The following is a 26,612-nucleotide window of genomic DNA, read 5'->3' as shown; positions in this document are numbered from 1 at the left end:
TTGGCTGGAATGTGTTTACCTCACACGCCCTGCCCCCACTCATCCGTGACCCCCGTCACAGTTCCCAGGATGGGGTCCTGATATGGGGGATGTGCCCCCTTTGTCTTGAGGTTTTTGTCGCTCTCATTACCATTTGACTCCTTGAGGGGTTCTGCAGCGAATGGAGTTAAAGTTTGGTTCCCCCTAAACAAGCAGTCCATGACATTCCCAACCAATCAGGCCATGCGGAAAAACAAATGGCATCCGAGGACATTCGTCTGTGGCTAATTGACACAAATTTCACACATTTATGATTTTTTGCCCCTCCTCTATAGGATTCTGACATCCGCTGAGATGTGTCATTAGTTTGAGTCACATCTCCGATGCACTCGGTTGACTCTTGGGATGAATTTACCAACTGTCTCCTACTTTTTCCCCTCAGAGAGGAAAAGCAGTCGGTGGGCTAATATCTGGCGTACCTCAGGGCTCACTGCTAACCCTCAGAGTAATTGAAATAATAACGCACGCTGCCTGGAGCACCCAGAGTGATTACACTGTTTGGGTTGCTAATTCCACTTTCCCCTGCACGCAACTACAAACATGGTAATGCATCGGCCCGCCTCAGTACTCTTGTTTGTTGTTGTTCCGCAGCTTGACGACTGCGCTCTCTTCCACCCCTCAGGGAGCATGTAGTGTTCTTATCTGCTAAATATCTCCAAATGACCACAGCGGTTCAATGGCTCCTTTCTGGAGAAGGGATAAATATGTAGTTTAACATAACTAGTTGCATGTAGCTTTAAAATTAGTTCTAGTAAGCTGTCAAATAATGCTAGTTTATGAATTAAAGCACTGTTGTGAGTAAAAGTACTTAACACTGATTGTGTTTACTCCTAGTAGTGTCAGACAGAGACTTTTAGCTAGTTACTCCAGAACATCACTCCAATATTACAATGTTTTTTGCTAACTTTTTTTTTGCTATCAATCATCAATAGTTCTTGGCGTTGAATATTTTATTTATTTTTATTTTTATTTCAAACAGTATGCAACAAACAGAAAGTGAAAAGTTTTAGTAGCATTGCTACATTTAGTTAGTTACACTTAAACTACATTTTGCCAATATTTTTAGCAAGACAACTTGCAAATTTGCTGAATTAAGCCTAGCTATATAAACACAAATGTATTTTTCTTCAAGCCTATCTGAATAGCTAGCTTTAAAAGTAGTTATAGTTAGATATTGAGTACTGATAGTATATCCTACAATATGTTTTGATTATATTTTAGAAAGACAAGCAGCTGATTACTTTTGTCAGTCTTAGAAAAGTTTGTTGCAGCTGAATTCATCCTTAGCTATATAAACACAAATCTAGTTCTTTCAACCCTATCTGCATAGTTAGCTTTAAAATTAGATATATTTACCTTTCAAGTACCACTAGTTTATACTACAATATGTTTTGATAACATTTTTAGAAAGATGAGCTGCTAATTACTTATAGCAATCTTAGAAAAATTTGTTGAAGTTTAATTCAACCTTATATGGAAGTCTGTTTCCACCACTGAATAAAAAATATTTAAAAAGTAATTGCAACTTTTTAGCTCACAATTTAGAAATTTTTTCTTGCAATTCGAGGATAGATCTCACAATTCAGACTTTTTTTCTTAGAATTGCATGATACAAACTCACAATTCTGTTTTTTTTTTCTCAGAAATGAGAGATAAAAAACTCGCAATTGCAAGTAATAAAGTCAGAATTGCATGATATAAACACAATTGCGAGTTAAAATAATCTAAATAAATAAATAATAATAAATAATCTCACAATTCTGACTTTTTTTCTCGGAATTGCAAGTTATAAAATCAAGTTCCTCGCAACTGCGAGATAAAACATCAAAATCGCGAGAAATAAAGTCAGAATTGCAAAATATCAACTTTTTTATATCTCGCAATTCTGCCTTCATTTATTTGTGTCACGCAATTCTGAGAAAAAAAAAAATCAGAATTACAAGTTTGTCACGCAATTCTGAGAAAACAAAGTCAGGATTGCGAGATAAATAGTCGTAATTACCTTTTTTGTTTTTCAATCAATGGACAAAACAGGCTTCCATTACCTTACTATATAAACACAAATCTAGTTCTTTCAGCCCCATCTGACAAACTAGTCTACCAAATACCACTAGTTTCTGCAGAGGTTATGATGCGAAACTGCCGAGAGATGAGTAAGATTATTAGCTATTTGTGAAAGACCTAAACAGTCACTTGACGATTATGATTTGAGTTCTACTGACGGGGCGGTAGAAGGGCGGAATCCACGGTACAGGTCACACCACATGAGTAACGTGAGCTCACCTCACAGAATTGTGTGTTTTTTGCTCGTTCAACCAGTTTACAATGTGACACCACAGGAACACACCTTTGCCTCAGGCTCTGACGTCTCTACATCCAGTCAACAAACTTGTCCTTTCTCTCTCAATCTGCTTTGTTTTGAGGGTTGTGGAGGAGTGGTAACTGTTTTGACGTTAGATTACAGACTTGGTAACATCTTTTATTGATAGCAAGTAGTGGGAGGGGAGCTATTATGTAATTGCTAATATTGATAGTCAGTGAGGTTTGTGTTTCTACTGCATGTCTGGGAGACATGCATCGATTATGAGGTGTGTAATTCAGGGGTCCGGATCGCTGTCGTGCCTCCATCTCGAACTCATGTGACATGTGCTTGTGACGCACAGCATTGACATTAAAACATCCTTGCTCTATCATTCTAATGCTGTTTCTCTCTCTCCACTCTGTTTACAAAAATAGCATCCGCCATACAGGTCCAGCAGCTCTGCACACACACACTGAAACTGAATGAAGTAAAACAAACACACTCAGCTGTTCGGCACACTGGGCAGCGAGAGGCTGAGGGAGGTTTCGTGTCACTCCCTTCCAAACATCGCCCCACTTCTGTCCCGGTTATGTAATTTCAAGGGTAATAATATGGGACAGAGTGTCCTTGCTGCTCTGGACTTATGAACAAACAGATTGAAGGGGTGATGGAGAGAGAGAAAAAGAAAAAGTATTATCTATCTATCTATCTATCTATCTATCTATCTCACACTCATAGTCTTCTACTGTTCTTGACAGATCAAATTAAATCTGTCTGTCTATGTAGATATATAAAAGGGAGTGAAGAGTAGAAGAAAGAAGAACCAAAGTGTGAATATGTGGGAAAGAAGAGAGGAAGAGAGGTGGGTGTATGTAAGGGGCCTGCAAAGAGGAGAAAAGAGCTGTGTGTGTTTGGATGATGAATGGCCGGCAGTGTTTGCAGGAAGTGCATGATTACACACAGACTTGACGGTAGAAGCACCAATACAAAGACACAGACAGGGCAGCCATGGGAACAAACGCTAAAGCTCTGTTACAAAACCTAGTGAACTCACTATCTAGATTGCATCGTAGACATTGTTGGCGCGCTTTTGATTCTAAAGCTGTTTCAATTGATAAACATTATGCTGCCTTTTCAGGTACCTCATTTTGGCTTATTTTATTACATGCATCTATCCATCTATCCATCTATCCATCTATCCATCTATCTATCTATCTATCTATCTATCTATCTATCTATCTATCTATCATCTATCTGTCTGTCTATCTATCATCTATCTGTCTATCTATCTATCTGTCTGTCTATCTATCTATCTATCTATCTATCTATCATCTATCTGTCTTAGAATCCATCCACTCTCTCTCTCTCTCTCTCTCTCACACACACACACACACATACACATATGCGCACACTCTCACAGTCTGCTACTGTTCTGGACAGATCAAATTAAATCTGACACCCAAGCACCCAAGGATGTTTTTCATACATAGAGTAGCACCACCCCTCCTCCACGCCACACAAAGACACAAACAAAAACATGCGTTTCCAACACCCTCACCCTTCTCACGCACACGTGTGTGGATGCATCCACAAACAAACAAACGAATACACACTTAGGCCAGATTTGCAGCTGATGTCAAACAAGGCCAGCAGACCATCCCCCGCCCACCCCCCAAAACAGCCCCCACCACAGATTCACTGAAGTCATGCTGGGACAGCATCTGCCGTCACCAATACCTCCACCCCCCATTCCTTCAAAATCTCCCCTTCTGCTCCGACATCCCCTTCCACCACCTTTTGTTTCTGCTCCACACACATACACACACATAAGGTATCTGGGCTTTTTATTGCCCAATTTGTCCTCTATACAAACTGTCAGTCCATTGCGAAACATACTTATTAGCCACTGTGCCGCTGCATACCCTTACAGTACACACTTTGTGCCTACCATTATATGTGACGTGTCAGATAGTAATACCATGCTACTTTTTTATATACCATGATATTTACTCAAAAAAGCACTGTGGTGATAACATGGTACAGTAATGGTGTCAGATGATTGATTTATAACATTGTACTAGAATGCTTCAAATATTAATTGACTGTGGTATTTACAGTACCATAGTACACATTAATGACCAATAAAGTATAATGTTAAAAAGTGTCATTGAATTACTATTGTGCTTTGGATAAGTACCGTTTACCATAGTATTGGTTGATGTAAATACTTTGTTAAACGGTACCATAGTATCAAGATATGGTATCTTTTTTAATGACTATGGTGCTATGGTACCACTATGGTATTTTGGACATTTACCATTGGCAGTACCATGGTATTATGGAAGTACCATTTGCCACAATATAAAAACCATGTTATATGAATTTAAGTACCATTGTACATTTCCGAGTATCGTAGTATTACCGTCTGATACTATCGCAGTATGGTACAGTGTGGTACCATGCCTAAAACTCTATGTGGTAATACCATGGTATCTTGCAAAATATTATGGTAACACTATGGAGTGTCATTTTGTTAATTCAAAGAATACTATGGTATTGCTATCATTACAGTGTCTGAAAACCATAGCATGTTATCAAAATCACATAGCTGTGTATATCAAAATAACAACAACCGTGTTAGTACCATGGTACTTTTTTTATAACATTGTTGTAGTGTATTTACTTCAAAGAATACCTTGGTATAGCCATAGTACCATGGCCAAAACATATAACATATAACAGGCAATAACATGGTCATTTTTACGTGCATGTTATCACACGTCAAAGGAAAGGCGATCACTCAGTGCCACTTCTTTTCCGCTGCACTCAGCAACTTTTCTTTGTTCCCGGCCCAGCACACATCTCTATTTTTAAAGCAACACCTTCCTATCAGCCCCAATGGGTGGCCCAGGATTTCCTAATTGTGATCAACTTTCAGCCTGAGCTCTTGCTGGAAGGTTCTGCTCTCTGGTTCAGTTTGGGTCGTGCGTGTAAAATCCGCTAGTCTCCTTAGGCATCTGTTGACTTGGCATGTAGCAGGAAATCACAGCGAGCAAAGACACGTAGCCGTAATCTGCTGGCCTCCTGCAGGTCACTAGAGCAGGAGGCTAATAGACAGGATTCTGTGACCCGCTGGACTGCCAAGCACTGTGGGAAACACTTTAAGAGGGGTTAAAGTCACTGTTGGCTTTAGTGCTGTAGTGTCTTAGACACATATGTTCACTTGCATGTTCAAGCGTAAATGCAATGGACACACGAGACACTCACGAGAAATGACAATATCTCCTCAACGGTTCTTTGATAGTTTGGTTTGAGTAGTTAAAAGGGCGGCGCTTGCTCTGAGCAGGTGTCGAATGAGATAAGAACATATTAGTCTATGACGGGAGGTAGAGACAACATGTTGTATCCTCTCTTATGTACATTTTTATAAGATAATTTGACCCCAAAATAAAAATTCTGGCTTTATTACTCACCCTCACCCATAGGGTTCTTGGTAGGGTTGAGCAATTAACCAGTAGAAATTTTGGACTATCGTCTCTATCGCGGTTACACACTCACATTATGTTGCTGTGCTGCATGGTCATGAAAACCTATAGTTTGCACACGTTTTTAAGCATTGTGGTTTAAAACCAATTGATTTTAAGCCATTTCAATGCAGTCAGAAGCGAAAGAGAACTCATTTCACTGTATGCGTGCACTTTCTGAGCGCTGTCAGAGAGGCGTGTGCACGTGAAGACGGGGCTCATAGAGTGTGAAAGTATTTAACAGAGATATTTTTGCCACTTTATAGGTTTTGAATGGTTAAAAACACACTTGTATGTGTCAAAATGTTCATCTTTGCTATTAATTTAGGTCTTAAGTGAATGCAAACAGCAGAGAAAAAAACACAGGTGTAAAAAAATATTGTATACTCTTAAAGTGACAGCATTCTAATATTCCTGCTGTCTGTCAAAAATTTATTGGGATGAATTATATGGTTCTTTGGAGAGCAATTGTTCTTGATGTTACATTACAGGCTCTTTGGATTATTGTTTTGGTTTTGAGTTCCTTAAAAGCACCAGAAATATATTTTTAAGCAGTGGAAAACTTTTCTTCCAAGGTTTTTGTCTGTAAAACCCTTTTGCTACTAATCTAACCTTTTTTCACAAAAAGATATCATTGAATCATGGTTCTCCTGTGTTTGCCAAGTCAGAAGCAAAAAATGTCTGCTCCCGAGTGTTTGGAGTTTTCTCAGCAGCAGGCCAGAGAGAGAAAAAGGTGTCCTTTATATTCTCACTGTTTCCATGCGGCATATGGTCTTATAATAGGTGGAGCCACTCGCTGCCTGAATGGAGATCACTTTACTGTATTGTTGCTAAGCACTACAGCACAATGTTTTCTTTGTTTTGACAAAGAGTACTGATAGTTTAAAGAACTTACCACAAAAAGTGTTGACCAAATGTCCACCAACAACCAAAGTTTTGTAGTGAGGGACATGATTAGCACAGTTGTTATTCATAAAATTCAGATAGCTATGTTTTCATTTAGTAAATGCATGAATGGAATGAATTACTGTAAAACTATGCATAGTGTATGCATAGCGAGCACCTTTGTGTTTATTGTTGTGGCAGCAGCTGTTGGTTACTAAGCCACTTTGACTCTCCAGAATGAAGCTTGTTTTGTCTCCCTAGTAACATTTGCCACACAAAAACACTTACTGTTACGTCAAACCCCCGAAAACCAGTGGTTCCGACCTTGATTTTTGGACTCGTTTAGATATGAGGATTCTGTGACGCTATTACAGCCTGAAGGCAAAGTTCTCAGCAAGGAACATTTACGATAATTATTACTTTTAACAACAAATGGATCTGTAAGTGTAAGATTTAATAACTGACAAACTAGAATGTTCACCTCGGCTTCAGATCAAATTTGGACGTGTCTTTAGTGTGAGTGAGTCACTATGAGCAAATAAAAAGTCCTCTGAAGGAACTTTCCCCCAGCCTCTAAACTGAACTTTGACCATTTCAAGGAACTAACAGAGTGAGAAAACTACGGAGGTATTTTTGGCTATGCAAAATTAATTATACTTCCTCTTTTTGACACAAATTCAGTGGTCAGGAATTATAAAGCGCTTTTAAAGCATTTAAACATTTTATTGGTACAAACCTTCTGTAGTACCAGTTAACCAACTTCCAACTTTCTGATTTGTACTAAGCCCCAACCCTAAGTATGGAATGTCCTAAATGTTCAAAAAATGTAAATGCAACTGTATATCTCACAAATGTGACCGTGTTTCTCACAGCTGTGAAAGTATCTTGAAACTGTGACTTTATTTCTCATAATATGACGTTATATCTTATTTACTTTATCTAAAGTATCTTTATATTTTTTACTCTCAGGCTTGCATAGTTTAAAACCTCACCAAATAGTTTTAAACTTGCACCTTAGCAACCACATAGCAACTTTAGCACTTTAGTGACTCCACAGCAACAGCATACTACAACCATTCAGAACACATCCTGGAAACAACCCAGAACACCTTAGCAACATGTTAGAATGTTGGAATCATTAAGCAACAACATATCAACACCCTAGCAACCACACCTTAACAACCACATGCTAAAACCACACAGAATACCTTAGCAACTGCATAGCAGTGCCTCGGCAGTCACTCAGAACATACAAGAACTGTTTAGCAACATGTTAGAATCAATAAGAATACCTTAGTGATAACATAGCTAACAGCCTAACAATGACATAGCAACACCCTGGCAACTGCACTTTAGCAAATACAATTTAACATGGTAAAACTACACAGAGTGCCTTAGCAACTGCATAGCAGCACCACTGGCAACCACCCAGAACTGCTTAGCAACTACTTAGCAAAATGTGTGAATGTTAGAATTATTTAGAACACCCTAGCAATGACATAGCAACACCCTAGCAACTGCATAGCAACATGCCCAAAACCACTCAGGCCACCTTAACAATGGCATAGCAATGTTCTGGCAACCAACTACAACACCCTAGCAAATGCTTAGCAACACATTTTAAAAGTTGGAACCATAAAGAACATCCTAGCAACAACATAGCAACACCCTAACAACTGCACCTTAGCAACTTCATAGCAACGACCTAATAACATACTACTATCACTCAGACCACATTAGTAAATGCATAGCAGCATCCTGGCAACAACCCAGGACACCCCTTGCAACTGCTAAGCAACGAATTAAAATCATTGAGAACATCCTAACAATGACATAGCAACACCCTAGCAACTGCAAAATAGCATGATAGCATAATACCTTAGCAACTGCATAGCAGTGCCTTGGCAACCACCTAGAACACCCTAGCAATGATATAGCAACACCCTAGAAACTGCACCTTAGTGACTTCATAGCAACAGCCTAGCAATGTAGTACAACCACTCAGAACACATTAGTAACTGCATAGCAACATCCTGGCAACAACCAAGAACACCTTAGCAACATGTTAGAATGTTGGAATCATTAAGCAACAACATATCAACACCCTAGCAACCGCACCTTAACAACCACATGCTAAAACCACACAGAATACCTTAGCAACTGCATAGCAGTGCCTCGGCAGTCACTCAGAACATACAAAGAACTGTTTAGCAACATGTTAGAATCAATAAGAATACCTTAGTGATAACATAGCTAACAGCCTAACAATGACATAGCAACACCCTGGCAACTGCACTTTAGCAAATACAATTTAACATGGTAAAACTACACAGAGTGCCTTAGCAACTGCATAGCAGCACCACTGGCAACCACCCAGAACAGCTTAGCAACTACTTAGCAAAATGTGTGAATGTTAGAATTATTTAGAACACCCTAGCAATGACATAGCAACACCCTAGCAACTGCATAGCAACATGCCAAAACCACTCAGGCCACCTTAACAATGGCATAGCAATGTTCTGGCAACCAACTACAACACCCTAGCAAATGCTTAGCAACACATTTTAAAAGTTGGAACCATTAAGAACATCCTAGCAACAACATAGCAACACCCTAACAACTGCACCTTAGCAACTTCATAGCAACGACCTAATAACATACTACTATCACTCAGACCACATTAGTAAATGCATAGCAGCATCCTGGCAACAACCCAGGACACCCCTTGCAACTGCTTAGCAACGAATTAAAATCATTGAGAACATCCTAACAATGACATAGCAACACCCTAGCAACTGCAAAATAGCATGATAGCATAATACCTTAGCAACTGCATAGCAGTGCCTTGGCAACCACCTAGAACACCCTAGCAATGATATAGCAACACCCTAGAAACTGCACCTTAGTGACTTCATAGCAACAGCCTAGCAATGTAGTACAACCACTCAGAACACATTAGTAACTGCATAGCAACATCCTGGCAACAACCAAGAACACCTTAGCAACATGTTAGAATGTTGGAATCATTAAGCAACACCATATCAACACCCTAGCAACCGCACCTTAACAACCACATGCTAAAACCACACAGAATACCTTAGCAACTGCATAGCAGTGCCTCGGCAATCACTCAGAACATACAAGGAACAGTTTAGCAACATGTTAGATTCAATAAGAATACCTTAGTGATAACGTAGCAACACCCTAACAACTGCAACATGACAAAACCACTCCGGACACATTTGCAACTGCATAGAAACATCCTGGCAACCACCCGAAATAACGAAAACAAGTTGTACTTTGGCAACAAAGAAGTTGTTTTTATAAAGTGAAAAACCTAGTTACAAGGACAGTGATCACTAGTGTGTTTGTGTAAAGTGCCTGACTAATACTAAATTTCTCACTCCTTTCAGATCTGGAGCACATGACCCTCCAGTAGCAACAAAACATGAGAAAGGTACACCAGCCTTTTTTTCTCTTGGCGACCATCTGTCTGCTTTAATTGCCCCAAGCTTCCTTTGCTCTCAACATGCCCCGGCTTGTAGCGTTTGAGGAGAAACCTAAATGTTCACACACAATTGGCCTGTTGTCATTGCAGAAGCCTCACAGACTGTTTGCTATCAGTTGAGTGGAGTCTACAAAGCTTTCGGAACTGTAATTAAACGCAACCCCACGCCCAACAGGAAACATAAATCAACGTGACGTATTGCACGTGTAGTATGTCTCTGGTCTTCTGGCCTGGTCCAACAAGGTGGACCCTCCCCCCAACCACAACGACACCCCTTTCCTTTACCATCCCAGGCTGCTCCTGTTTCAGGAAGCCCGGCTCTGTCACTGATCCCATGCTGGCATTTTTCCCAGGATACCCCTCCCCCGATCCCATTTTCCCTCCAATCCTCAGTACCCTCCCCCACCCAAACCCTTTTCCCCTCCTGTCCTCTGCCAGTTTCCCAAGATAAACAAAGACTTCAGTTTGTCTGGGCTCCGCCAGGGGTCAAACAGAATGAATAGCGGGGCCACGGCGAGGGCTTTTTCTCTCTCCCCTCTTTGAAAAGATCAGTGATCAGGGAGTGGGGGGGGGTGCATTGAGTCATTGTAGACCAGATTCAAAGTTCTAACTGCTCTGCGGTTACGACTTTTAGTTCCCTGTTTGGTTTTGATGCACACTAGAACTGGAGTTTCCCTGTTTATTTTTGCAGTCTCACATAAACGACCTAATCTGAGATAATCTGTATTACATGATGCTGTATTTTGGCATCACTCGCCAATCTCAATAAAGAAAATACTATATGCACAAATTTTGTATCTGTTTTCTTCGCTACACTCTTAAAAATAAAGGTTCTTTGTAGGCGTCTATGGTTCCGTGACGAACCATTACATTAATGGAAGCTTCCATTGCACAAAATGTTCTTTGTAGTGGAAAGGTTCTTTAGATTAGATGTTCTTTGCGGTTCTTTCAAGAACTGTTCAGGGAAAGATTCTGAAATGCTTCTTCTGTGAAATCTCGCTTTGGAAACTTAATTTTAAGAGTGTATAGAAAGCACATCTGATCTTTCAGCGGATGTCAGATGGTTTGCTAGTATTTTGAAGGCTTCTGATTAGGTTTGGTAATTCCTGCATGCACTCTTATTTGATATCTGAATTTGATCATGAATGGTGAATATATGGTGGTTATAGTATTGTTTAATTATTTTTTTATGTGATTATTCTCTTTTTGGTGAATTTTGTATGAATGGTTTATGAATGGCTTCAAAAAAGGGTGGATGAGTAACTTGGGGCTGATGAGATCATTGACAAATTGCTTTGTGGGTCACTTCGCTTGATGTGTCAATGCGGAGATATCCATCTTGCTGAATGAGTGGTGGAAAGATTTCCTGACTTTCTGTTTGCTCTGAACAAAAGAACTGCTGGAGTAGATCTTGTCTCTACTTGTATCCAGACTGGTGTTTTGTTCAGGCATCTTTCCGCCCTGCTCTTTGGGACTGACCATGTTAAACAGTTACACGGCATGGCTCTTAACACACAATAAATCACCTAAACACCTAAAACAGTCCTTGACATCTTATCTTTATTGCTTGAGTCTCTTTTTGTTGTTCAGTTTATCCTAAAAGCTTTGCAAAGCAAGCCAAGTTGGAGATTTGGCACTAAGCATTGAACTTTGTTTTCATATTACTTTTCTAAATGGTAATATAGTTCACGTTTGCCTGGCCTATGATAAAACAGACAAAAAATGTCCTGTAGATTTATATTAGAGTGGTGGTATGATATTAGAAAGAGAGTTTAAATGCTCCCGTTCTAGTCAAGCTACAGAGGTTTGAGTAGTCAAGTAGTCAACGTGACACTATGCGCAATCGAATATTTGCCTAACAAATAAGTGCAGTCACATCTGCTGTGAATTTTCACAGGTAAAATTCAGCAATTTCAATAAGAATCCATGCAATCAGGAATTATTACTAAAGATTTCCGCAAACAGATTTCGTATCGGGTTCAAGCTGATCACACAGTTTCGCTGCGTGGTTTGAAAGTGACTTCTGTGTGAAAAGTGCTTCATTCATTACTGCACTTGAAAATTGACAATTGAAAATCTTTACCTTTATTCCGACTTTATGAAAAGTAAATAAAGAATTTTTTTTGTCTTAGTCCAACTAAAATAGCTTCTGTGCATATATATATATATATATATATATATATAAATTAAATTTCTTGGCTTTTGACTCCACATTCCAGACCCACATGCTCTCCTACTGCACATCAGCAGGAAACGTTTTCACAACTTTACTCTTTTCCTCCCGCCCCCCACCCCCTTTCCTTCCAGGACAGAGGAATGCAGGAGCGAGAGGCCAGTCAAAAGAGGACAGCTGCATGTGTTTAAGTATGGTTTGTGAAACAGCCAGTGATGCTGCATCACGTGTGACAAACATTTTCAGATCTATATATTGATTTTTAGACACTTCTAGATCTATATGTTTATTTTGGATCAATGTCACTGATAACATGAGCTATTACATTAGTAAATAAACTATAGAAATTTGAGAAAAAGTCCACCGCAGCTTGATCGGGCCACTCATCATCCGCTCCAGCTCTGTTACTGTTCTATGCCGGTGTGGTCAGCTGACTCGACTACGGCCAGGATTTGATTGACCCACATTTCTCAAAGGAGCAGGGCGAGAAAGCAGCTTTACTCATGCCTTCTGGTCTTTCTCGAGGGAATGTTTCTGTCAATAGCTACTCATGTCTGTGTGAAAGAATGCGGCTGCACCGGGCATCAAGCTGGTTCTGCTGGAGTTAACGTCATACATGTTTTTCTTAAATGTTACTCACGCTAAAAAGTTGAACATGCTGTTGGAAATCCTTACGATATTTTTCTACCCGATCTGACCCTTAAAAATCACTTTCCCCCTCATACAATCAGTGACTTTAAGCTTTCTAGTTATTTGTGACTGTTGAAGGCTTTTAGAAATCATTTTATAGAGACTGCAGTTCAGTTTTAAAATATTATACAGTATATGATAATTTACAGAATATGTTATATTGATATGCTAAATTACAAGTTACATTTAAATGATTGTAAATTGTATCTATTTTGCATAAAAATACACTATGCCATTCAAAAGTCAAATTTGGATTATTTTATATTTTATATTTTTTTCATATAGATAAGTGTTACTTTACTTTTTTTTTTGTATTTTTGTGTATATTTTATATAATTAAATATTATAAAGTCATAATAACCATAACTCTTACCATTGTACAATCGCAAAAAATGAGTATCACTAAATATGAATTTTATGTTTCATATGACAATTCCTTGATATTTGAGGTTTTCCATGACTATGTCATTTTTATGATTTTTTTTCTGTGTGTGCATATTACAAGACAGGCTCATACACTTACCTCAATCACTGCATTCTTGTCTAGTGAATTAAATACATTTCTCATAATTACTCACATAAAATGAAAAATTTTTTGAGCATAAAGCCTTTTACTCATTGTAAATTATGAATCATATCACCCTTATTAATAATGTAAGACTGCTCAAGTGATGTTTCTACATGAAAAAAAGGTTGAGAAGTCAATGATTCTATTATGACTGTTCTCTCTTGCAGGAAAAGGCATGTCATGTTGAATAGCCTGCGACCAAAGTCAGACCCTGGGAGAAGAGACAGCAGTCTGCGCTGAAACTGAACCCTGCATACCACACATGCTTCAGGGGTACAATAGCTCTCTTTACAGCATGCCGTAAAAATTGCCTGGAAGTGATGCAGTGGAACAGCAGCTGAACATTCTTGTTCTTCTCAAACTTGTTGGATCACTTTGGTCCAAATAGTTTTGTTTTTAAATATTTAAATACTAACCCAAATTGTTTTTCATTATATCGTCTATTCAAAATGAAGTGCGTGAAATATGGTTCTCACACTTCCCGACCAAAGAACTTCCAAGAGTTTCTGTAATTTTCATTTGCGATTACTGAGTAGTTCTATGTAATTTAAAAATATATAGATTTCAGAAATTTTAAATATGAATTCAGGTAAATTGAGACATTTCTGAATCAACCTTGTGTATGTAGGCTATGTGTATATACTTTATACATATGCCATTTTTGACAATGAAGTAGTATTATATATTTATATAAGTATTAGCATTTTCTATTTAGAATCATTGTAATCTGCTATTTAAAATTATTTCAAAGTTCTATCACCGTGGGAAACTATTCAATATTTTTGAATATTCTAAAAAAAAAAAAGAAGCTGACATTTGAATAAAGGGTGGAGGAGGTGTCATTCTTCGTCATGTGAGTCACGTTTCCACTCGTGAACAGAAAGCACAGAAACAATCAGTGTCATTTCACATTGTTTTAATACGTGAGAACCACGTAAACTGTCATGATACCAAAATACATAGATTCAGAATGCGACAGACAATATATACACACACTCGAATATTACACAATGTACAGGTCTTTTTAAAACAAAGACGTTAAGTCAGTGGTCTAAACCTCATACAGTCAAGTTTGGTGTGATCGACCCTGAATCGGTTCAGTGACAATGTAACATTGACCTTCATGACACATTTGCATATGTTGTAAAAGCACTCCTCACATGGCTTTATAATGTCTGAGAGTTCAACACTTCAAGATCTGTAGCAGATCCCAAGCAGTAGCACCAGCATTCAGATAGCTCCTTCACTAGAAAGGCATGCCCGGACATCTTCAGGCCAAACTGAGCTTGTACTTTGGTAGCACCTCTCGTGCTTGCTGGGAAGTCCCACACTACGATGTCGGGCCTGACCACGTGTTACCAATGCGCTCAGATCAACCCGGATAAGAAGTACAGTACAGTACAATACAGTTAGAAAGCTACTATCGCCGTACTCCAAGGGTTCAGGTTCTTCAACATTTGGTCGCAGCAGATTTGTCCGCTATCCTCTGTTTCAGACTCGGGTTTAGCGCCGTCTTTGCTGAGAAGTCCTGAGAAACTGGAACCAAATATCGTAATGAGGTTGGACACGTTACTGGTGTCCATCTCCTCGGCTTCCTCGTCCCCTTCAGCGTCTGAGGACGCAACTTTGATCCTTTTTTGAGGCGAATCGCCACTTTCCGTCTCCTCCGCGCTTCTTTTCCTGTTTGAGCAAACGTGAGTTTTGGGTGGTTGATGTGATTCCCCGTTCGCTTCAGGCGTTGAGTCGCGCTCTGCTACTGCGCTCTCTGAGGGACTCTCCTTGGGTTCCTTAATGGTTTCCGGCGGTGTTTCAGAGGAAACGTTTGCCACAGAGTCCAAAGAGTTTTGGTTTTGCTCTTGTTGTAAAGTGGAAGTACAATCCACCTGGTCTGATTTCAAATCATCGTCGTTTTCGCGATGTTCGTGCTCTTTCTCGGGCCGCTCGGTCTGTTGAGGTTCCTCAGGGCTCTCTACTCGGTCACATTCCGTTGTAGAGGAAGGGAATTTCTCTCGCTCCGAGTCCGTGATGTCCCATTCGTTCGCTTCGCGCTCGCTCTGAGCAGCGTTCAGACACGCGCCGCTGTAGTAGTCGCTCAGATAGACTTGGCGCGCGCTGCGAAGGACCAGCGAAACCAGGAGGTTTTTATGCAGTTTAATGCCGCCTCGTTGAACGCGCGAGTTGTAGATTTTCCCTAAGGAAATGCTCATAATCCGATGGGCTTCCACTTTGTATTCCATGGCTGGAATCAATATGGTAAAGTTCACAGAGGTACAAAGTTCGCCGGGCGTTCCGCCTTTGATTTCGCCTCGGGATTCTCCTCAAACCGCTACTGCGGCTCGGAAACGCGTTAATAAATAACGTCCAATTAGTCTTTTCCTCCCGTAGATCAAATCGTCCCGTATTTTGTTAACATACGCCTCATTCTCATTCACAAAATACAATATCTGTATTACTGGGCGAGTGTAGGAGTTTTGAATACCTCACGCATCCTCACCAGCACCCAACAACGGTCTAGGGAGGAATGAGACCGTTTCTATTTTTAAACCGATTTTATACTTCAGCGTCAGCGGCTACACTAGCCAATCACGTCTCGAGTAGCCTTCTGCCAGCGTTGTGAATCACACCCCGCCAAATAGCCGTTGACCAATGGGAGAGCGCCGTGGTGATGACTCATACTTAAACACGAACGTGGGAGAACTGTTTAAAGGGATACAATTGTTTTCAAGCTAAAAACATGCAGATATTTTTTACAACTCGTTGTGTTTATTCAACTATTTTGAGTTATGAAACCAAAACGAGCCATATTTAAAACGCAACATCGTTTTTGTAACGCATAACAAGCCAAAATCGACACATACAAGACACTAACTCATGTTTTAACAGATTATGTAGGATATTTAGGGTAGGCTGCTTGAATCATATATTTAGTCTCTAAAAAGAGATTTTAAATAGCCACACATACTGTATTACTGTTTTTATTTTGTACACGGCTTCCGCATAGCAGCTCATCTCGTTCTATGTTCAGAAAAAAAAAGTGCACTTCCCCTTTAAATTTCTTTTTCAGCGGACTTCCTCGACTGATGTAATGGTTTGTCTGCTCCAGTCGTGTCACATGACTCTATTGTGCAAATCCACTGCGGTGTCTGGGCAGATGTGAATGGAGTTGTTAGTGGGGGGAAGGGCAATGTTTTGTTTGAAGAAACAGTTAGCCGCTACAGTGAACAGTGTGGGAGATCTGACCCTGAATTGATGAATATGCCTCTAAATGGCGATGCTTTCATTATTTATATGTCATTTTTTTAAGTTAGCAATCCGTCTGTGAGGTAAGCTGTGGGTCATAAACAAACCTGACAGGAAGAGCGCGCTGTGACGCAAGACACTTTCAGAGATTGTTTATCTAAATATAAAGGATCACAGTCATCAAGGCCACCGCAAAATATCTGAGAGAAATCCTTTGCTTCCACTGGGTCGAGCAGTATTTCAGATTAATAAGGATGTGTTATTCATAGACAAGAACGTGGAATAAAACCATAATACTCTTATTTAAATAAGAATCGAACTGTTTTTAGGCTGTAGTTAGTAAAGGGACACAACACAAGGTCCCAGTGTCCATTAGAAATAATGTAGGCTATCCTTGTCTATTCCCAGCTTTTCAATTTCATGGGAATGGGAAATGGGAAACTGGCAAGTGATACTATAAATAAAACCAGAGTTGATTAATAATTTATGCAGCTTTACTTACTAAGCTGAGCGGAAGTGTTTCCAGCTGGTTTGCTGGTTCTACATCATACACGGCGTCCGCTTACCAGTGGATACCACTGGTGTAGATAGTCACTGTGTTGAATAATGTATGAAGCACTGTTTTAGAAGGCAGGCGAGGTGCAAAGCTACGTCTATTAAGAGAAAACACTAGCAGACTCCTAGGTGTTGCCTTTTTCTGTTATTTTAGATTATTTCAAATGTTATCATTGTTGTTGTTGTTGTTGTTGTTAATCAATTTTAATAAAAAAAAAAAAATTGAGAATAGTTTGGAGGTGTATAATTCATGTAATGTATTAAGGTAAATTCTAGAGTTCAAGTAAAAAGAAGAAAATGTACACTGGTTGCACCACTGTACAATAGGTGTCAGCTGGTAATACCTCATATATATATGCTATTGTACCATGCGAGAAAATGTATATATATAAAAAAAAAATAATAGAGCTTTTTTTTTTTTTTTTTTAGACATGTACCACAATACTATCATGGAATTTTTTGAACTAATATGAATTTTTGAATATGAAATACCATGATACAAAATTTCCTGAATTTCAATGCAATCTATGGTATCACCATCAGATATAATCACAATAGCATGGTATTACCACAGTACTTTTAGTGCATAAAACAAGAAGAGTAAAACAAAACATCATAATAATAATGAAAGGATGATGTTGATGATGATAATTATTATTATTAAATTATAATTTTAAATACATATTAATTTAAAAAATAATATTTCGTATTATTATATAGCAGTGTACACTATATCAGTATCAAATAATAATAATAATTTAAAGTAATATTGCCTTCGATGCTATAGAGTTGTTGAAATGCATGTCACTACATATTTATTATTATTCATAAAAATAAATATAATGTTCCGTAAAAGTGTATAATATACTATAGAATTATTAAATTATAACAGAAAAAAGTAATATTGACTGGGATGATATAGTGGTGTTGACATTTTAACTACATTTCTACATTTATATATCAGAATCTGAATTAAACAAGCTAATAAATAACTGTGTGTCTGTGTGTTTATAAATACAATCATGCTTTTATACACATTTGAACATATCTGTACCATCTGTGGCAATATTGCTTTGTTCTTTTACTGCATCAAACCAAATCAACCCACGCAGAGCACGCCGGTGTTTGTTTACCGGGAAGCGCGCGCTCGCGTGCGCGTGTGTGTCTAGACGCTGGAGGACCCGGATGTGATTCCGCCGAGCAATGGAGGCTGAGCGGATCCGGGCTCCGTCCCACATGTAAACAACACATTAAGCGCTCTCCTTTGTTTAAGAGAAGCAAAACCAGCCGCGATCAGGAGCATGAGATTATCGCACAAGAATCGACTCATCTGAGCACCAAAATGTCGATGGAAGACCCGTTTTTCGTGGTGAAAGGGTGAGTTTATGGCTTAGATCGGTGACTGTGGGCGAATATCAGGTGCGTTAACTTAGAAAGGAGAAAGCGAATTATTAGCTCAGAGTTTTTTCTTATGATTAAACGTTTCGGTTAACAAATATTAGCATTGCGCACGAACGCTTTGTCATTACGCTTAAAACAGCTGTTTCATCGAGATCGTTATCATGTTGCCATGACGACCGTTATTATCGATTTTCCCACCATTGTGTCACGTCATTAATCGATATCCGTGTCGGTGTTTCTTTGAAGTGATATTGTTGTGTGGTACCAGACATCTGCTCTTTATTATCCTCTACTTACGAATATGTAATATGGTATACTTGGAAGTACCTTGGAGTGCTATTTAAACACTAGTATTTATAATAGTACCATGCTACTTCCCAGTGATATCTTCACTGTATCATAATACATGTACAAAAACATGAGATTTTACCTTTTTTTTGGACTTGTACCATGGTATATTTGGAAATACCTTGGAGTGCAACATGAATACCATGGTGTAAGTCAAAGTACCATGGTACATGTCTAAAAACATGGGATTATCATGCTTTTTGGACATGTACCTTGGTATATTTGGACTTACCATGGTATAAATCAAAGTGCTATGGTATTTCTGTGTGATACCATCACTGTGCCAAAATAAGGATATTATTTGTGATATTATAGTGTTTTTATTTATGTCAAGCCTAACATTTGCAATGTCATTGTTCCAATATTGTTGGGTTCCTGACTTTATGAAAAGGTTTAATGGATTGCTTTTCATTAGAGAGGTGCAGAAGGCTGTGAACACAGCTCAGGGGCTCCATCAGAGATGGATGGAGCTGCTACAGGACCCGGGTGGAGCCAGCAAGGAGGAGGTGGACTGGACCACCAATGAGCTGAGGAACAGTTTGAGGTCCATTGAATGGGACTTGGAGGACTTGGACGAGACTATCAATATCCTTTTGTTTCTGGTAGCCTATGTTTGGACTCGAAATGGTTCAGGTGTGTATATGTTGTAGGCTTAACCTTTTCTTTAAGTATTGTGGAGGCTAATCCAAAGAAGTTCAATCTCGATGCGATGGAGCTGGCCAAGAGGAAAGCCTTCATCACTAGCACAAGGCAAACAGTCCGGGTGAGCAGATTTGAGAGACTTACACACATCTGCCCCAGTGGCACATGAATATCTCTAATTGATTTTCATTTTACAGGAGATGAAAGACCACATGTCTAGTCCGATGGCAGTTACGGTGTCCGAGAGGAAAAATCGACAGGTTTGTACTCAAACTATGAAAGTAGGAGCCAGATTGTGATTTGACAGTTTGCGTATCATCTCATGATAATTTATGATCTCATATTAGACTTTAATGGGTCATGGTGGGTCTCGTGGCCCAATCTGGCAACCCAGTGCTGATAAGTACACCAGACTAGACCGGGAGCTGCAGACGGCAAACTCACAGTTCATCGAGGAACAACAGACCCAGCAACATGTACGTCAATACATCTGTTCATATTTAAGAGATGATTATCACGATTAGCATATTGTAGCATATTTCTGAGCACTTATCAGGACAGTGTGTTTTATTTCTGTACATTGCAGCTCATAGCAGAACAGCAGGATGAGCAGCTGGAGTTGGTGTCGGGAACTATTGGTGTCTTGAAGAACATGTCTCAAAGGATCGGCCAAGAGCTGGATGAGCAAGCTGTGTAAGTCACATTGAAAGTCACTTTTTAGGTAGGAAATCTTTGAGGGTGTATACGTGTATGTATATGTTTATATTTTTTTTAATTTAATTTTTTTTTTTTAATGTTAAAATGTGTGTATAATTTATTTTATCTATTTTTAAATTATAAAATAGTATAAATTAAGGTATTTTTTAAAATGGAGAAATTACACAATATTTACATTCATCACTAGCACAAGGCAAACAGTCCGGGGTGAGCAGATTTGAGAGACTTACACACATCTGCCCCAGTGGCACATGAATATCTCTAATTGATTTTCATTTTACAGGAGATGAAAGACCACATGTCTAGTCCAATGGCAGTAACGGTGTCCGAGAGGAAAAATCGAAGGACAGGTTTGTACTCAAACTATGAAAAGTAGGAGCCAGATTGTGATTTGACAGTTTGCGTATCATCTCATGATAATTTATGATCTCATATTAGACTTTAATGGGTCATGGTGGGGTCTCGTGGCCCGATCTGGCAACCCAGTGCTGATAAGTACACCAGACTAGACCGGGAGGTGCAGACGGCAAACTCACAGTTCATCGAGGAACAACAGACCCAGCAACATGTACGTCAATACATCTGTTCATATTTAAGAGATGATTATCACGATTAGCATATTGTAGCATATTTCTGAGCACTTATCAGGACAGTGTGTTTTATTTCTGTACATTGCAGCTCATAGCAGAACAGCAGGATGAGCAGCTGGAGTTGGTGTCGGGAACTATTGGTGTTTGAAGAACATGTCCCAAAGGATCGGCCAAGAGCTGGACGAAAAACAAGCTGTGTAAGTCAATTTGAATCCGGTGAAGTTAGGTAGGAAATCTTTGAGGGTGTATACGTGTATGTATATGTTTATATGTAATTTAATTTAATTTAATTATTATCAACTTATAATTTTTTGTTAATGGAAAAATGTGTGTATAATTTATAGATTATTATTTCTATTTTAAATTATAAATAGTATAAATTATGTATTTTTTAAAATGGAGAAATTACACAATATTTTTTACATAATTTTATATATATGTATATATATATATATATATATATATATATATATATATATATATATACACACACACACACACATATACACATATTATTTCATTAACAAATAATTATTCAAATTAATTATAGTTATATATTAAAGATTTATATTTATATAAATACTATATATACACATACATATACACACATTTTAATTATACAGTTTTTGAACAATAATTGCTATATACATCATTCTTTTTCTCAATGTTTTTAATATATTCTTTATATATATATATATAATATATATATCTATATATATATATATATATATATATTTTTTTTTTTTTTTTTTTTTAATTACAAACCAGAACACAACGCAATGCGATCCATGAATGCCGGTTTCGTCTGGACAGAGGTGCCATATATATATATATATATATATATATATTGGTAATATAGTTTATTATTTTTTCCATCAATTACAAACCAGAGCACAAAGTATGTGAGAAATTGACCTGCTTTTGGCGTGAATCCTGACAGTTTGTCTAGCCGTTGCGGGTGAGTTAACAGACCTCCAAGCTTTCTGTTTCAATTCTGACTGTGTGTCTGGCCTATTTTCAGAATGCTGGATGATTTTTCACATGAGATGGACAGCACTCAATCCAGACTGGATAACGTCATGAAGAAGCTGGCTAAAGTGTCTCACATGACCAGCGGTGAGTAATACAGCAGCGGAAGAGCAGACGTGCTTCATTTACAGTCACACATGCTTAAAATCAGTCAGAGAACACTTTCAGCAATCATTCAACTGAAACCTCTTATTCTAATATTTGACATCCTATCTGACAGTATTTACTTTTGTTTTATTACAGTTAAAATATTATGCTGACTTTTTTAACACTTTCAAGTGCTGTCAAACGATTAATCACATCAAAATACAAAAAAAAAAAAAAAATTGTTTACATAATATATGTGTGTATACTGTGCATATTTATTACATACATATAAAATACATATATTTTGTAAACACAAACTTTTTTATTTTGGATGCGATTAATCACGATTAATCGTTTTGACAGCATTAATGTAAAGCCAAAACTTTACATAAAGTTGGCACTCTGGAAGTCAAAAACTTCCGGACCTTTTCATAGGAAACATTTGGTTGAGAGACCAAGAATTTAATCTGAGCTTCTCCTGAAGTTTGTGGGATTGTTTTAAAAACATTTAGTTCTGCCTTCACCTTAAAACGGCTCTACAGATTAGCTGTTAAAAACACTGTTTAGCCTAATTATGAGTGTTATATCCTCACTTGACCCTGCAGATCGGCGACAGTGGTGTGCTATCGGCATACTTCTGGCCATCCTGTTTGTCGTGATCATCCTCTTCATTGTTCTGTGAACAGCACTCCTCCGTCCTCTGCCACTACAGCGCTCCCTCCTGCGAACGGTCGCTCCAGCGAAGGAGCTTTGGAGACAAACAAACCCTTTCTCCATCTTTAGTCCATGATACAGTACAACGCTGCTGCTTCGTAACCTTTTTGCTTTCTTACAAACAACCCAGACTGAAAACAAATGGGTAACATGGCGTGTAAAAACAAGGGCTGTTTTTTCGCAAGCACATTTTCAGTTTGGCGATAATACAGTCTGAATCATTTCGTACAAGTTGTGTCGTAATCCAAGGTAAATCATTTCTTTCCAATGGACCATGATTTTTAATGCTTAAAGGGATATTTCGTCTAAAAATGAAATTACCCCATGATTTACTCACCCTCAAGTCATTCTAGATGTATATGACTTTCTTCTTTCAGACGAATACAATTGGAGTTATATTAAAAAATGTCCTGGCCCCTCCAAGCTTGAGGGTCTTGAGGGTGAGTAAATCATGGGGTCATTTTCATTTTTGAGTGAACTATCTCTTTAAACAGCTGAAAGAATCAAGTGCTACTAGAAAATATTGCTGAGGTTATTTCCTGTGCACTGCTTTAATAGTCGGTTTAGACCACTGTTAATTAATCAACACTAACTAACTACTAATGTACTAAACACTGGAGTTTAACAAACCAGACACTGTTTAAGCGGGTATGTTGCTGATCATACTAATGCGAATGAGTTATTTACTGTCAAAGTGTTTATTTCTGTGTGCTTTGTTTAGTTTTTTTTACTTCTGAGTTATCGATAATCGGTTACTAGTGAGATTTATTCACGCACTGCGGTTGAACTGAATGGAATTGTGTTTTTAATGGAAACGTTGATGTTAAACTCTCTGGATAACTGCCTGAAAGTCTTTAAATAATAGGTTAACAGTTCAAATATTAACAAAAAAAATTGAGCTTTAGTCAGCATTAAATATGTGAATTGCGTGACAATTGGTTATTAATCTGTGAACTATATCTTGGTTATAGGTCACTGTTTAGCCAGTGCCTTAGCACAGATGAGGGTGAAGTTACATTTCATTTTAGAAAGCCAGGCACTTGTGACAAAACGTTAGATTGCGTTTCACATTCTTAAACTGCTCAGCGAGGATGTTCGTCCAGTATTTAGAATATATATTTACACAAACCGACGGTTTGCGCTATATTTCCACTGCTAACTCAAATGGAAACATATAAAGCAGCAGTCGCTAAAATGAAAATCATCGTATATAACACTACATATTCTGTGATAAACATGAGTACATTTATCTTACTGGATATTTGTATTGTTTTTGTTTTGTTTGTGTTGTTTTAATAATCTCTTGGGTAAATCACACATAGAAATTATGTATTTCACCCCAAAATTGTGTTCTGCGTATAAAACGAAGCCTTTTTTCCTGCATTATTATAGGCTGCAACATTATTTCCATGCCAGTTAATGTGAAGAATCATGATTTTTATGTAATATAGTAATAAAACTTATCTTGTCTGGGCTTAATTATTTTAAATAAATAACAAATTCAATTTAATTTAAAATCAATTAAATTTAATACATTAAATATTACTTACTTTTATTGTAATTTAATATATATATATATATATATATATTTCACATTACAGTAAAGAGGATTAATAAAATGTGCCCAATCATGCAAATAATGTCATAATGCAAAAAAAGTCTGATCCTAAAAATATATATATGTATTTTTAATGTGAACTATGGACATTTTTGACAGACTTGGTGTGATTTACCCTTCTACATGTTCCAGCTTTCTGTTTTTGAGCAATCACATAATTTGTTTTTCATAATCATGAGGACAAATACAGGGAATTTGCAGTGTTTTAGTTTACTGTTTAGACATTTCCATCAGGCCCATATAATAGTGTTCAGCTGATTCTGACTGCCCTCGGTCACATGATGCAGTAGGTCAGCTCTGATTGGTTCGCAGTATGACTGAATCGATTATGCAATTTTACGATACAAATAAAATGATACAATTGCACAATTACGTCACTGTTGTTGAGTCGCAGTGACGGAGCAGAGAGATCAAGGTAGTGAACAGGCTCATAAACGCTGTTCTTCCTGACTGTGTGAACTTCAGTTGTACATGTTCGTTTGTTTGCTCCTGAAGAGAATGATAGAAATTTGTATTTTTTTTTAGCCCTCATTGTTTCTCCTCGTCCCTCAGAAAACTATGTCATACCTCCCCATGTACCCACAATCCCTCAGTTTATCACTGTGTGAAGCTCTGAGCCCCATTAAAAACAAGTCATTGAAAAATGGTGTCAGATTGAATTCTTGTCGATGTGAGGATATAAAAGGAATGTAAATTCAAATGAAAAATGATCAATAAAAATATATGAATTTATTTATGTAAAAACGTCAAATATATTATGAAAATGTACTAATTAATTTTTTTATTTGTGTAATTGTGTATTAAAAATAATTAATGTTTTTAAAAATGCACAAATATACATTTATTATTTTTAATATTTAAAAAGAAATGATATATTATGAATATATAAAAAATACAAAATGTATTTAAAATACAAAGTATATAAAAAATTAAATCTAATTTAAATGTTGTTGTTAAAAGATTCTTTTTCATATATTTTAAAACATGTGTGTGATTGCAGTACCAGTTTAGGCCACAATCTTACATACGGCTCCTTTAAAACAATGTGTAAATGTAAACAATTTTCTTTATAGATTTATTTATAAAAAGTTTTTTTAAAACAGTATAATAGATAAATATTTTTTAACATTATTATTTTAATATTTAAAAGGAAATTATATATGTGAATTTAAATAAAAATGTGTAAAGTATATTATACAAACGAATAATGTTTTTTTTTTTTATTCTTGTATTTATTTATATAATAATTATATAAAAATGAGAATGATTACATTATATATTATGAATTAATTTATTATTATTATTAACAATATAAATGTAAAGTTTATAATAAAAAATGATGTTTTTTGTACAATCTGAAGTGAGACTGAATGGTCCTCTGAGCGCTGTTGTGCTGTCAGGCTCTTAGATCAGCATCTATCAGAATATCAGCATTGATGATTGTGTTGATGGTGAGCGTTGGTCTCTATTGATCCTCTAATGATCCAGCAGAGAGGAGCCGTTCACCCTGATCTTATGACAGGTGGCGTCTTTCTCCTCTCTCTTCTGTCTGGCCCAGTAATGATTAGAGTCCCACACACACTGAACGCAGCCAAACCATGAGGACCTGAGCCTTCCTTACACTGAGCTGTTATAGAGAAACAACATCTGTGGAGCAAACTGTGTTTATTGTTACAGTATTATGAAAATGAAAATATTTTTATATTTATTTTTTTTATTTTAATAATATAAATATATAATTGATCCTATAAAATGATCTAATTTTGCATGGATTAGCATAAATATGCTAAAATAATAATAATCTAAATATTTACTACTAATAATAATAAGTTATAATAATTTTAATTTTTAAATGTTGTCATATGTAGTTGAATTGTTTTAGTTGATGTTTTGTAATTAATATTTTTATTGCAATGTTTTTTGTTTGTATTTTTTTTTTTGTTTATTTTTTATTATTTAAATATATTTTATATCATATAACA

At 37.3% G+C, this 26,612-nt stretch overlaps 2 protein-coding genes across 2 annotated transcripts; one reads left to right on the top strand and one right to left on the bottom strand.

Moving 5' to 3' along the window:
• Positions 1–14,588: 14,588 nt before the first annotated feature.
• On the bottom strand, positions 14,589–16,229 carry LOC109051135 (immediate early response gene 5 protein-like). Its single transcript, XM_019068682.2, has one exon. It carries the CDS (start codon positions 15,924–15,926, stop codon positions 15,099–15,101), a length of 828 nt encoding a protein of 275 aa, XP_018924227.1. The 5' UTR covers positions 15,927–16,229; the 3' UTR covers positions 14,589–15,098.
• Positions 16,230–18,634: 2,405 nt separating this feature from the next.
• stx6 (syntaxin 6) lies at positions 18,635–25,274 on the top strand. The gene is made up of 8 exons (XM_042749166.1): positions 18,635–18,861; positions 19,649–19,818; positions 19,902–19,996; positions 20,073–20,135; positions 20,223–20,351; positions 20,462–20,568; positions 22,204–22,298; positions 22,904–25,274. The coding sequence occupies exons 1-8, from the start codon at positions 18,827–18,829 to the stop codon at positions 22,978–22,980; spliced, it is 771 nt and encodes a 256-aa protein (XP_042605100.1). The 5' UTR covers positions 18,635–18,826; the 3' UTR covers positions 22,981–25,274.
• Positions 25,275–26,612: the final 1,338 nt, after the last annotated feature.

Source organism: Cyprinus carpio, chromosome B22, assembly GCF_018340385.1.
Source record: "Cyprinus carpio isolate SPL01 chromosome B22, ASM1834038v1, whole genome shotgun sequence".
NCBI classification, from domain to species: Eukaryota; Metazoa; Chordata; class Actinopteri; order Cypriniformes; family Cyprinidae; genus Cyprinus; species Cyprinus carpio.
Note: the sequence above shows the minus strand (reverse complement) of the source record. Positions and strands in the feature narration are given on the sequence as shown.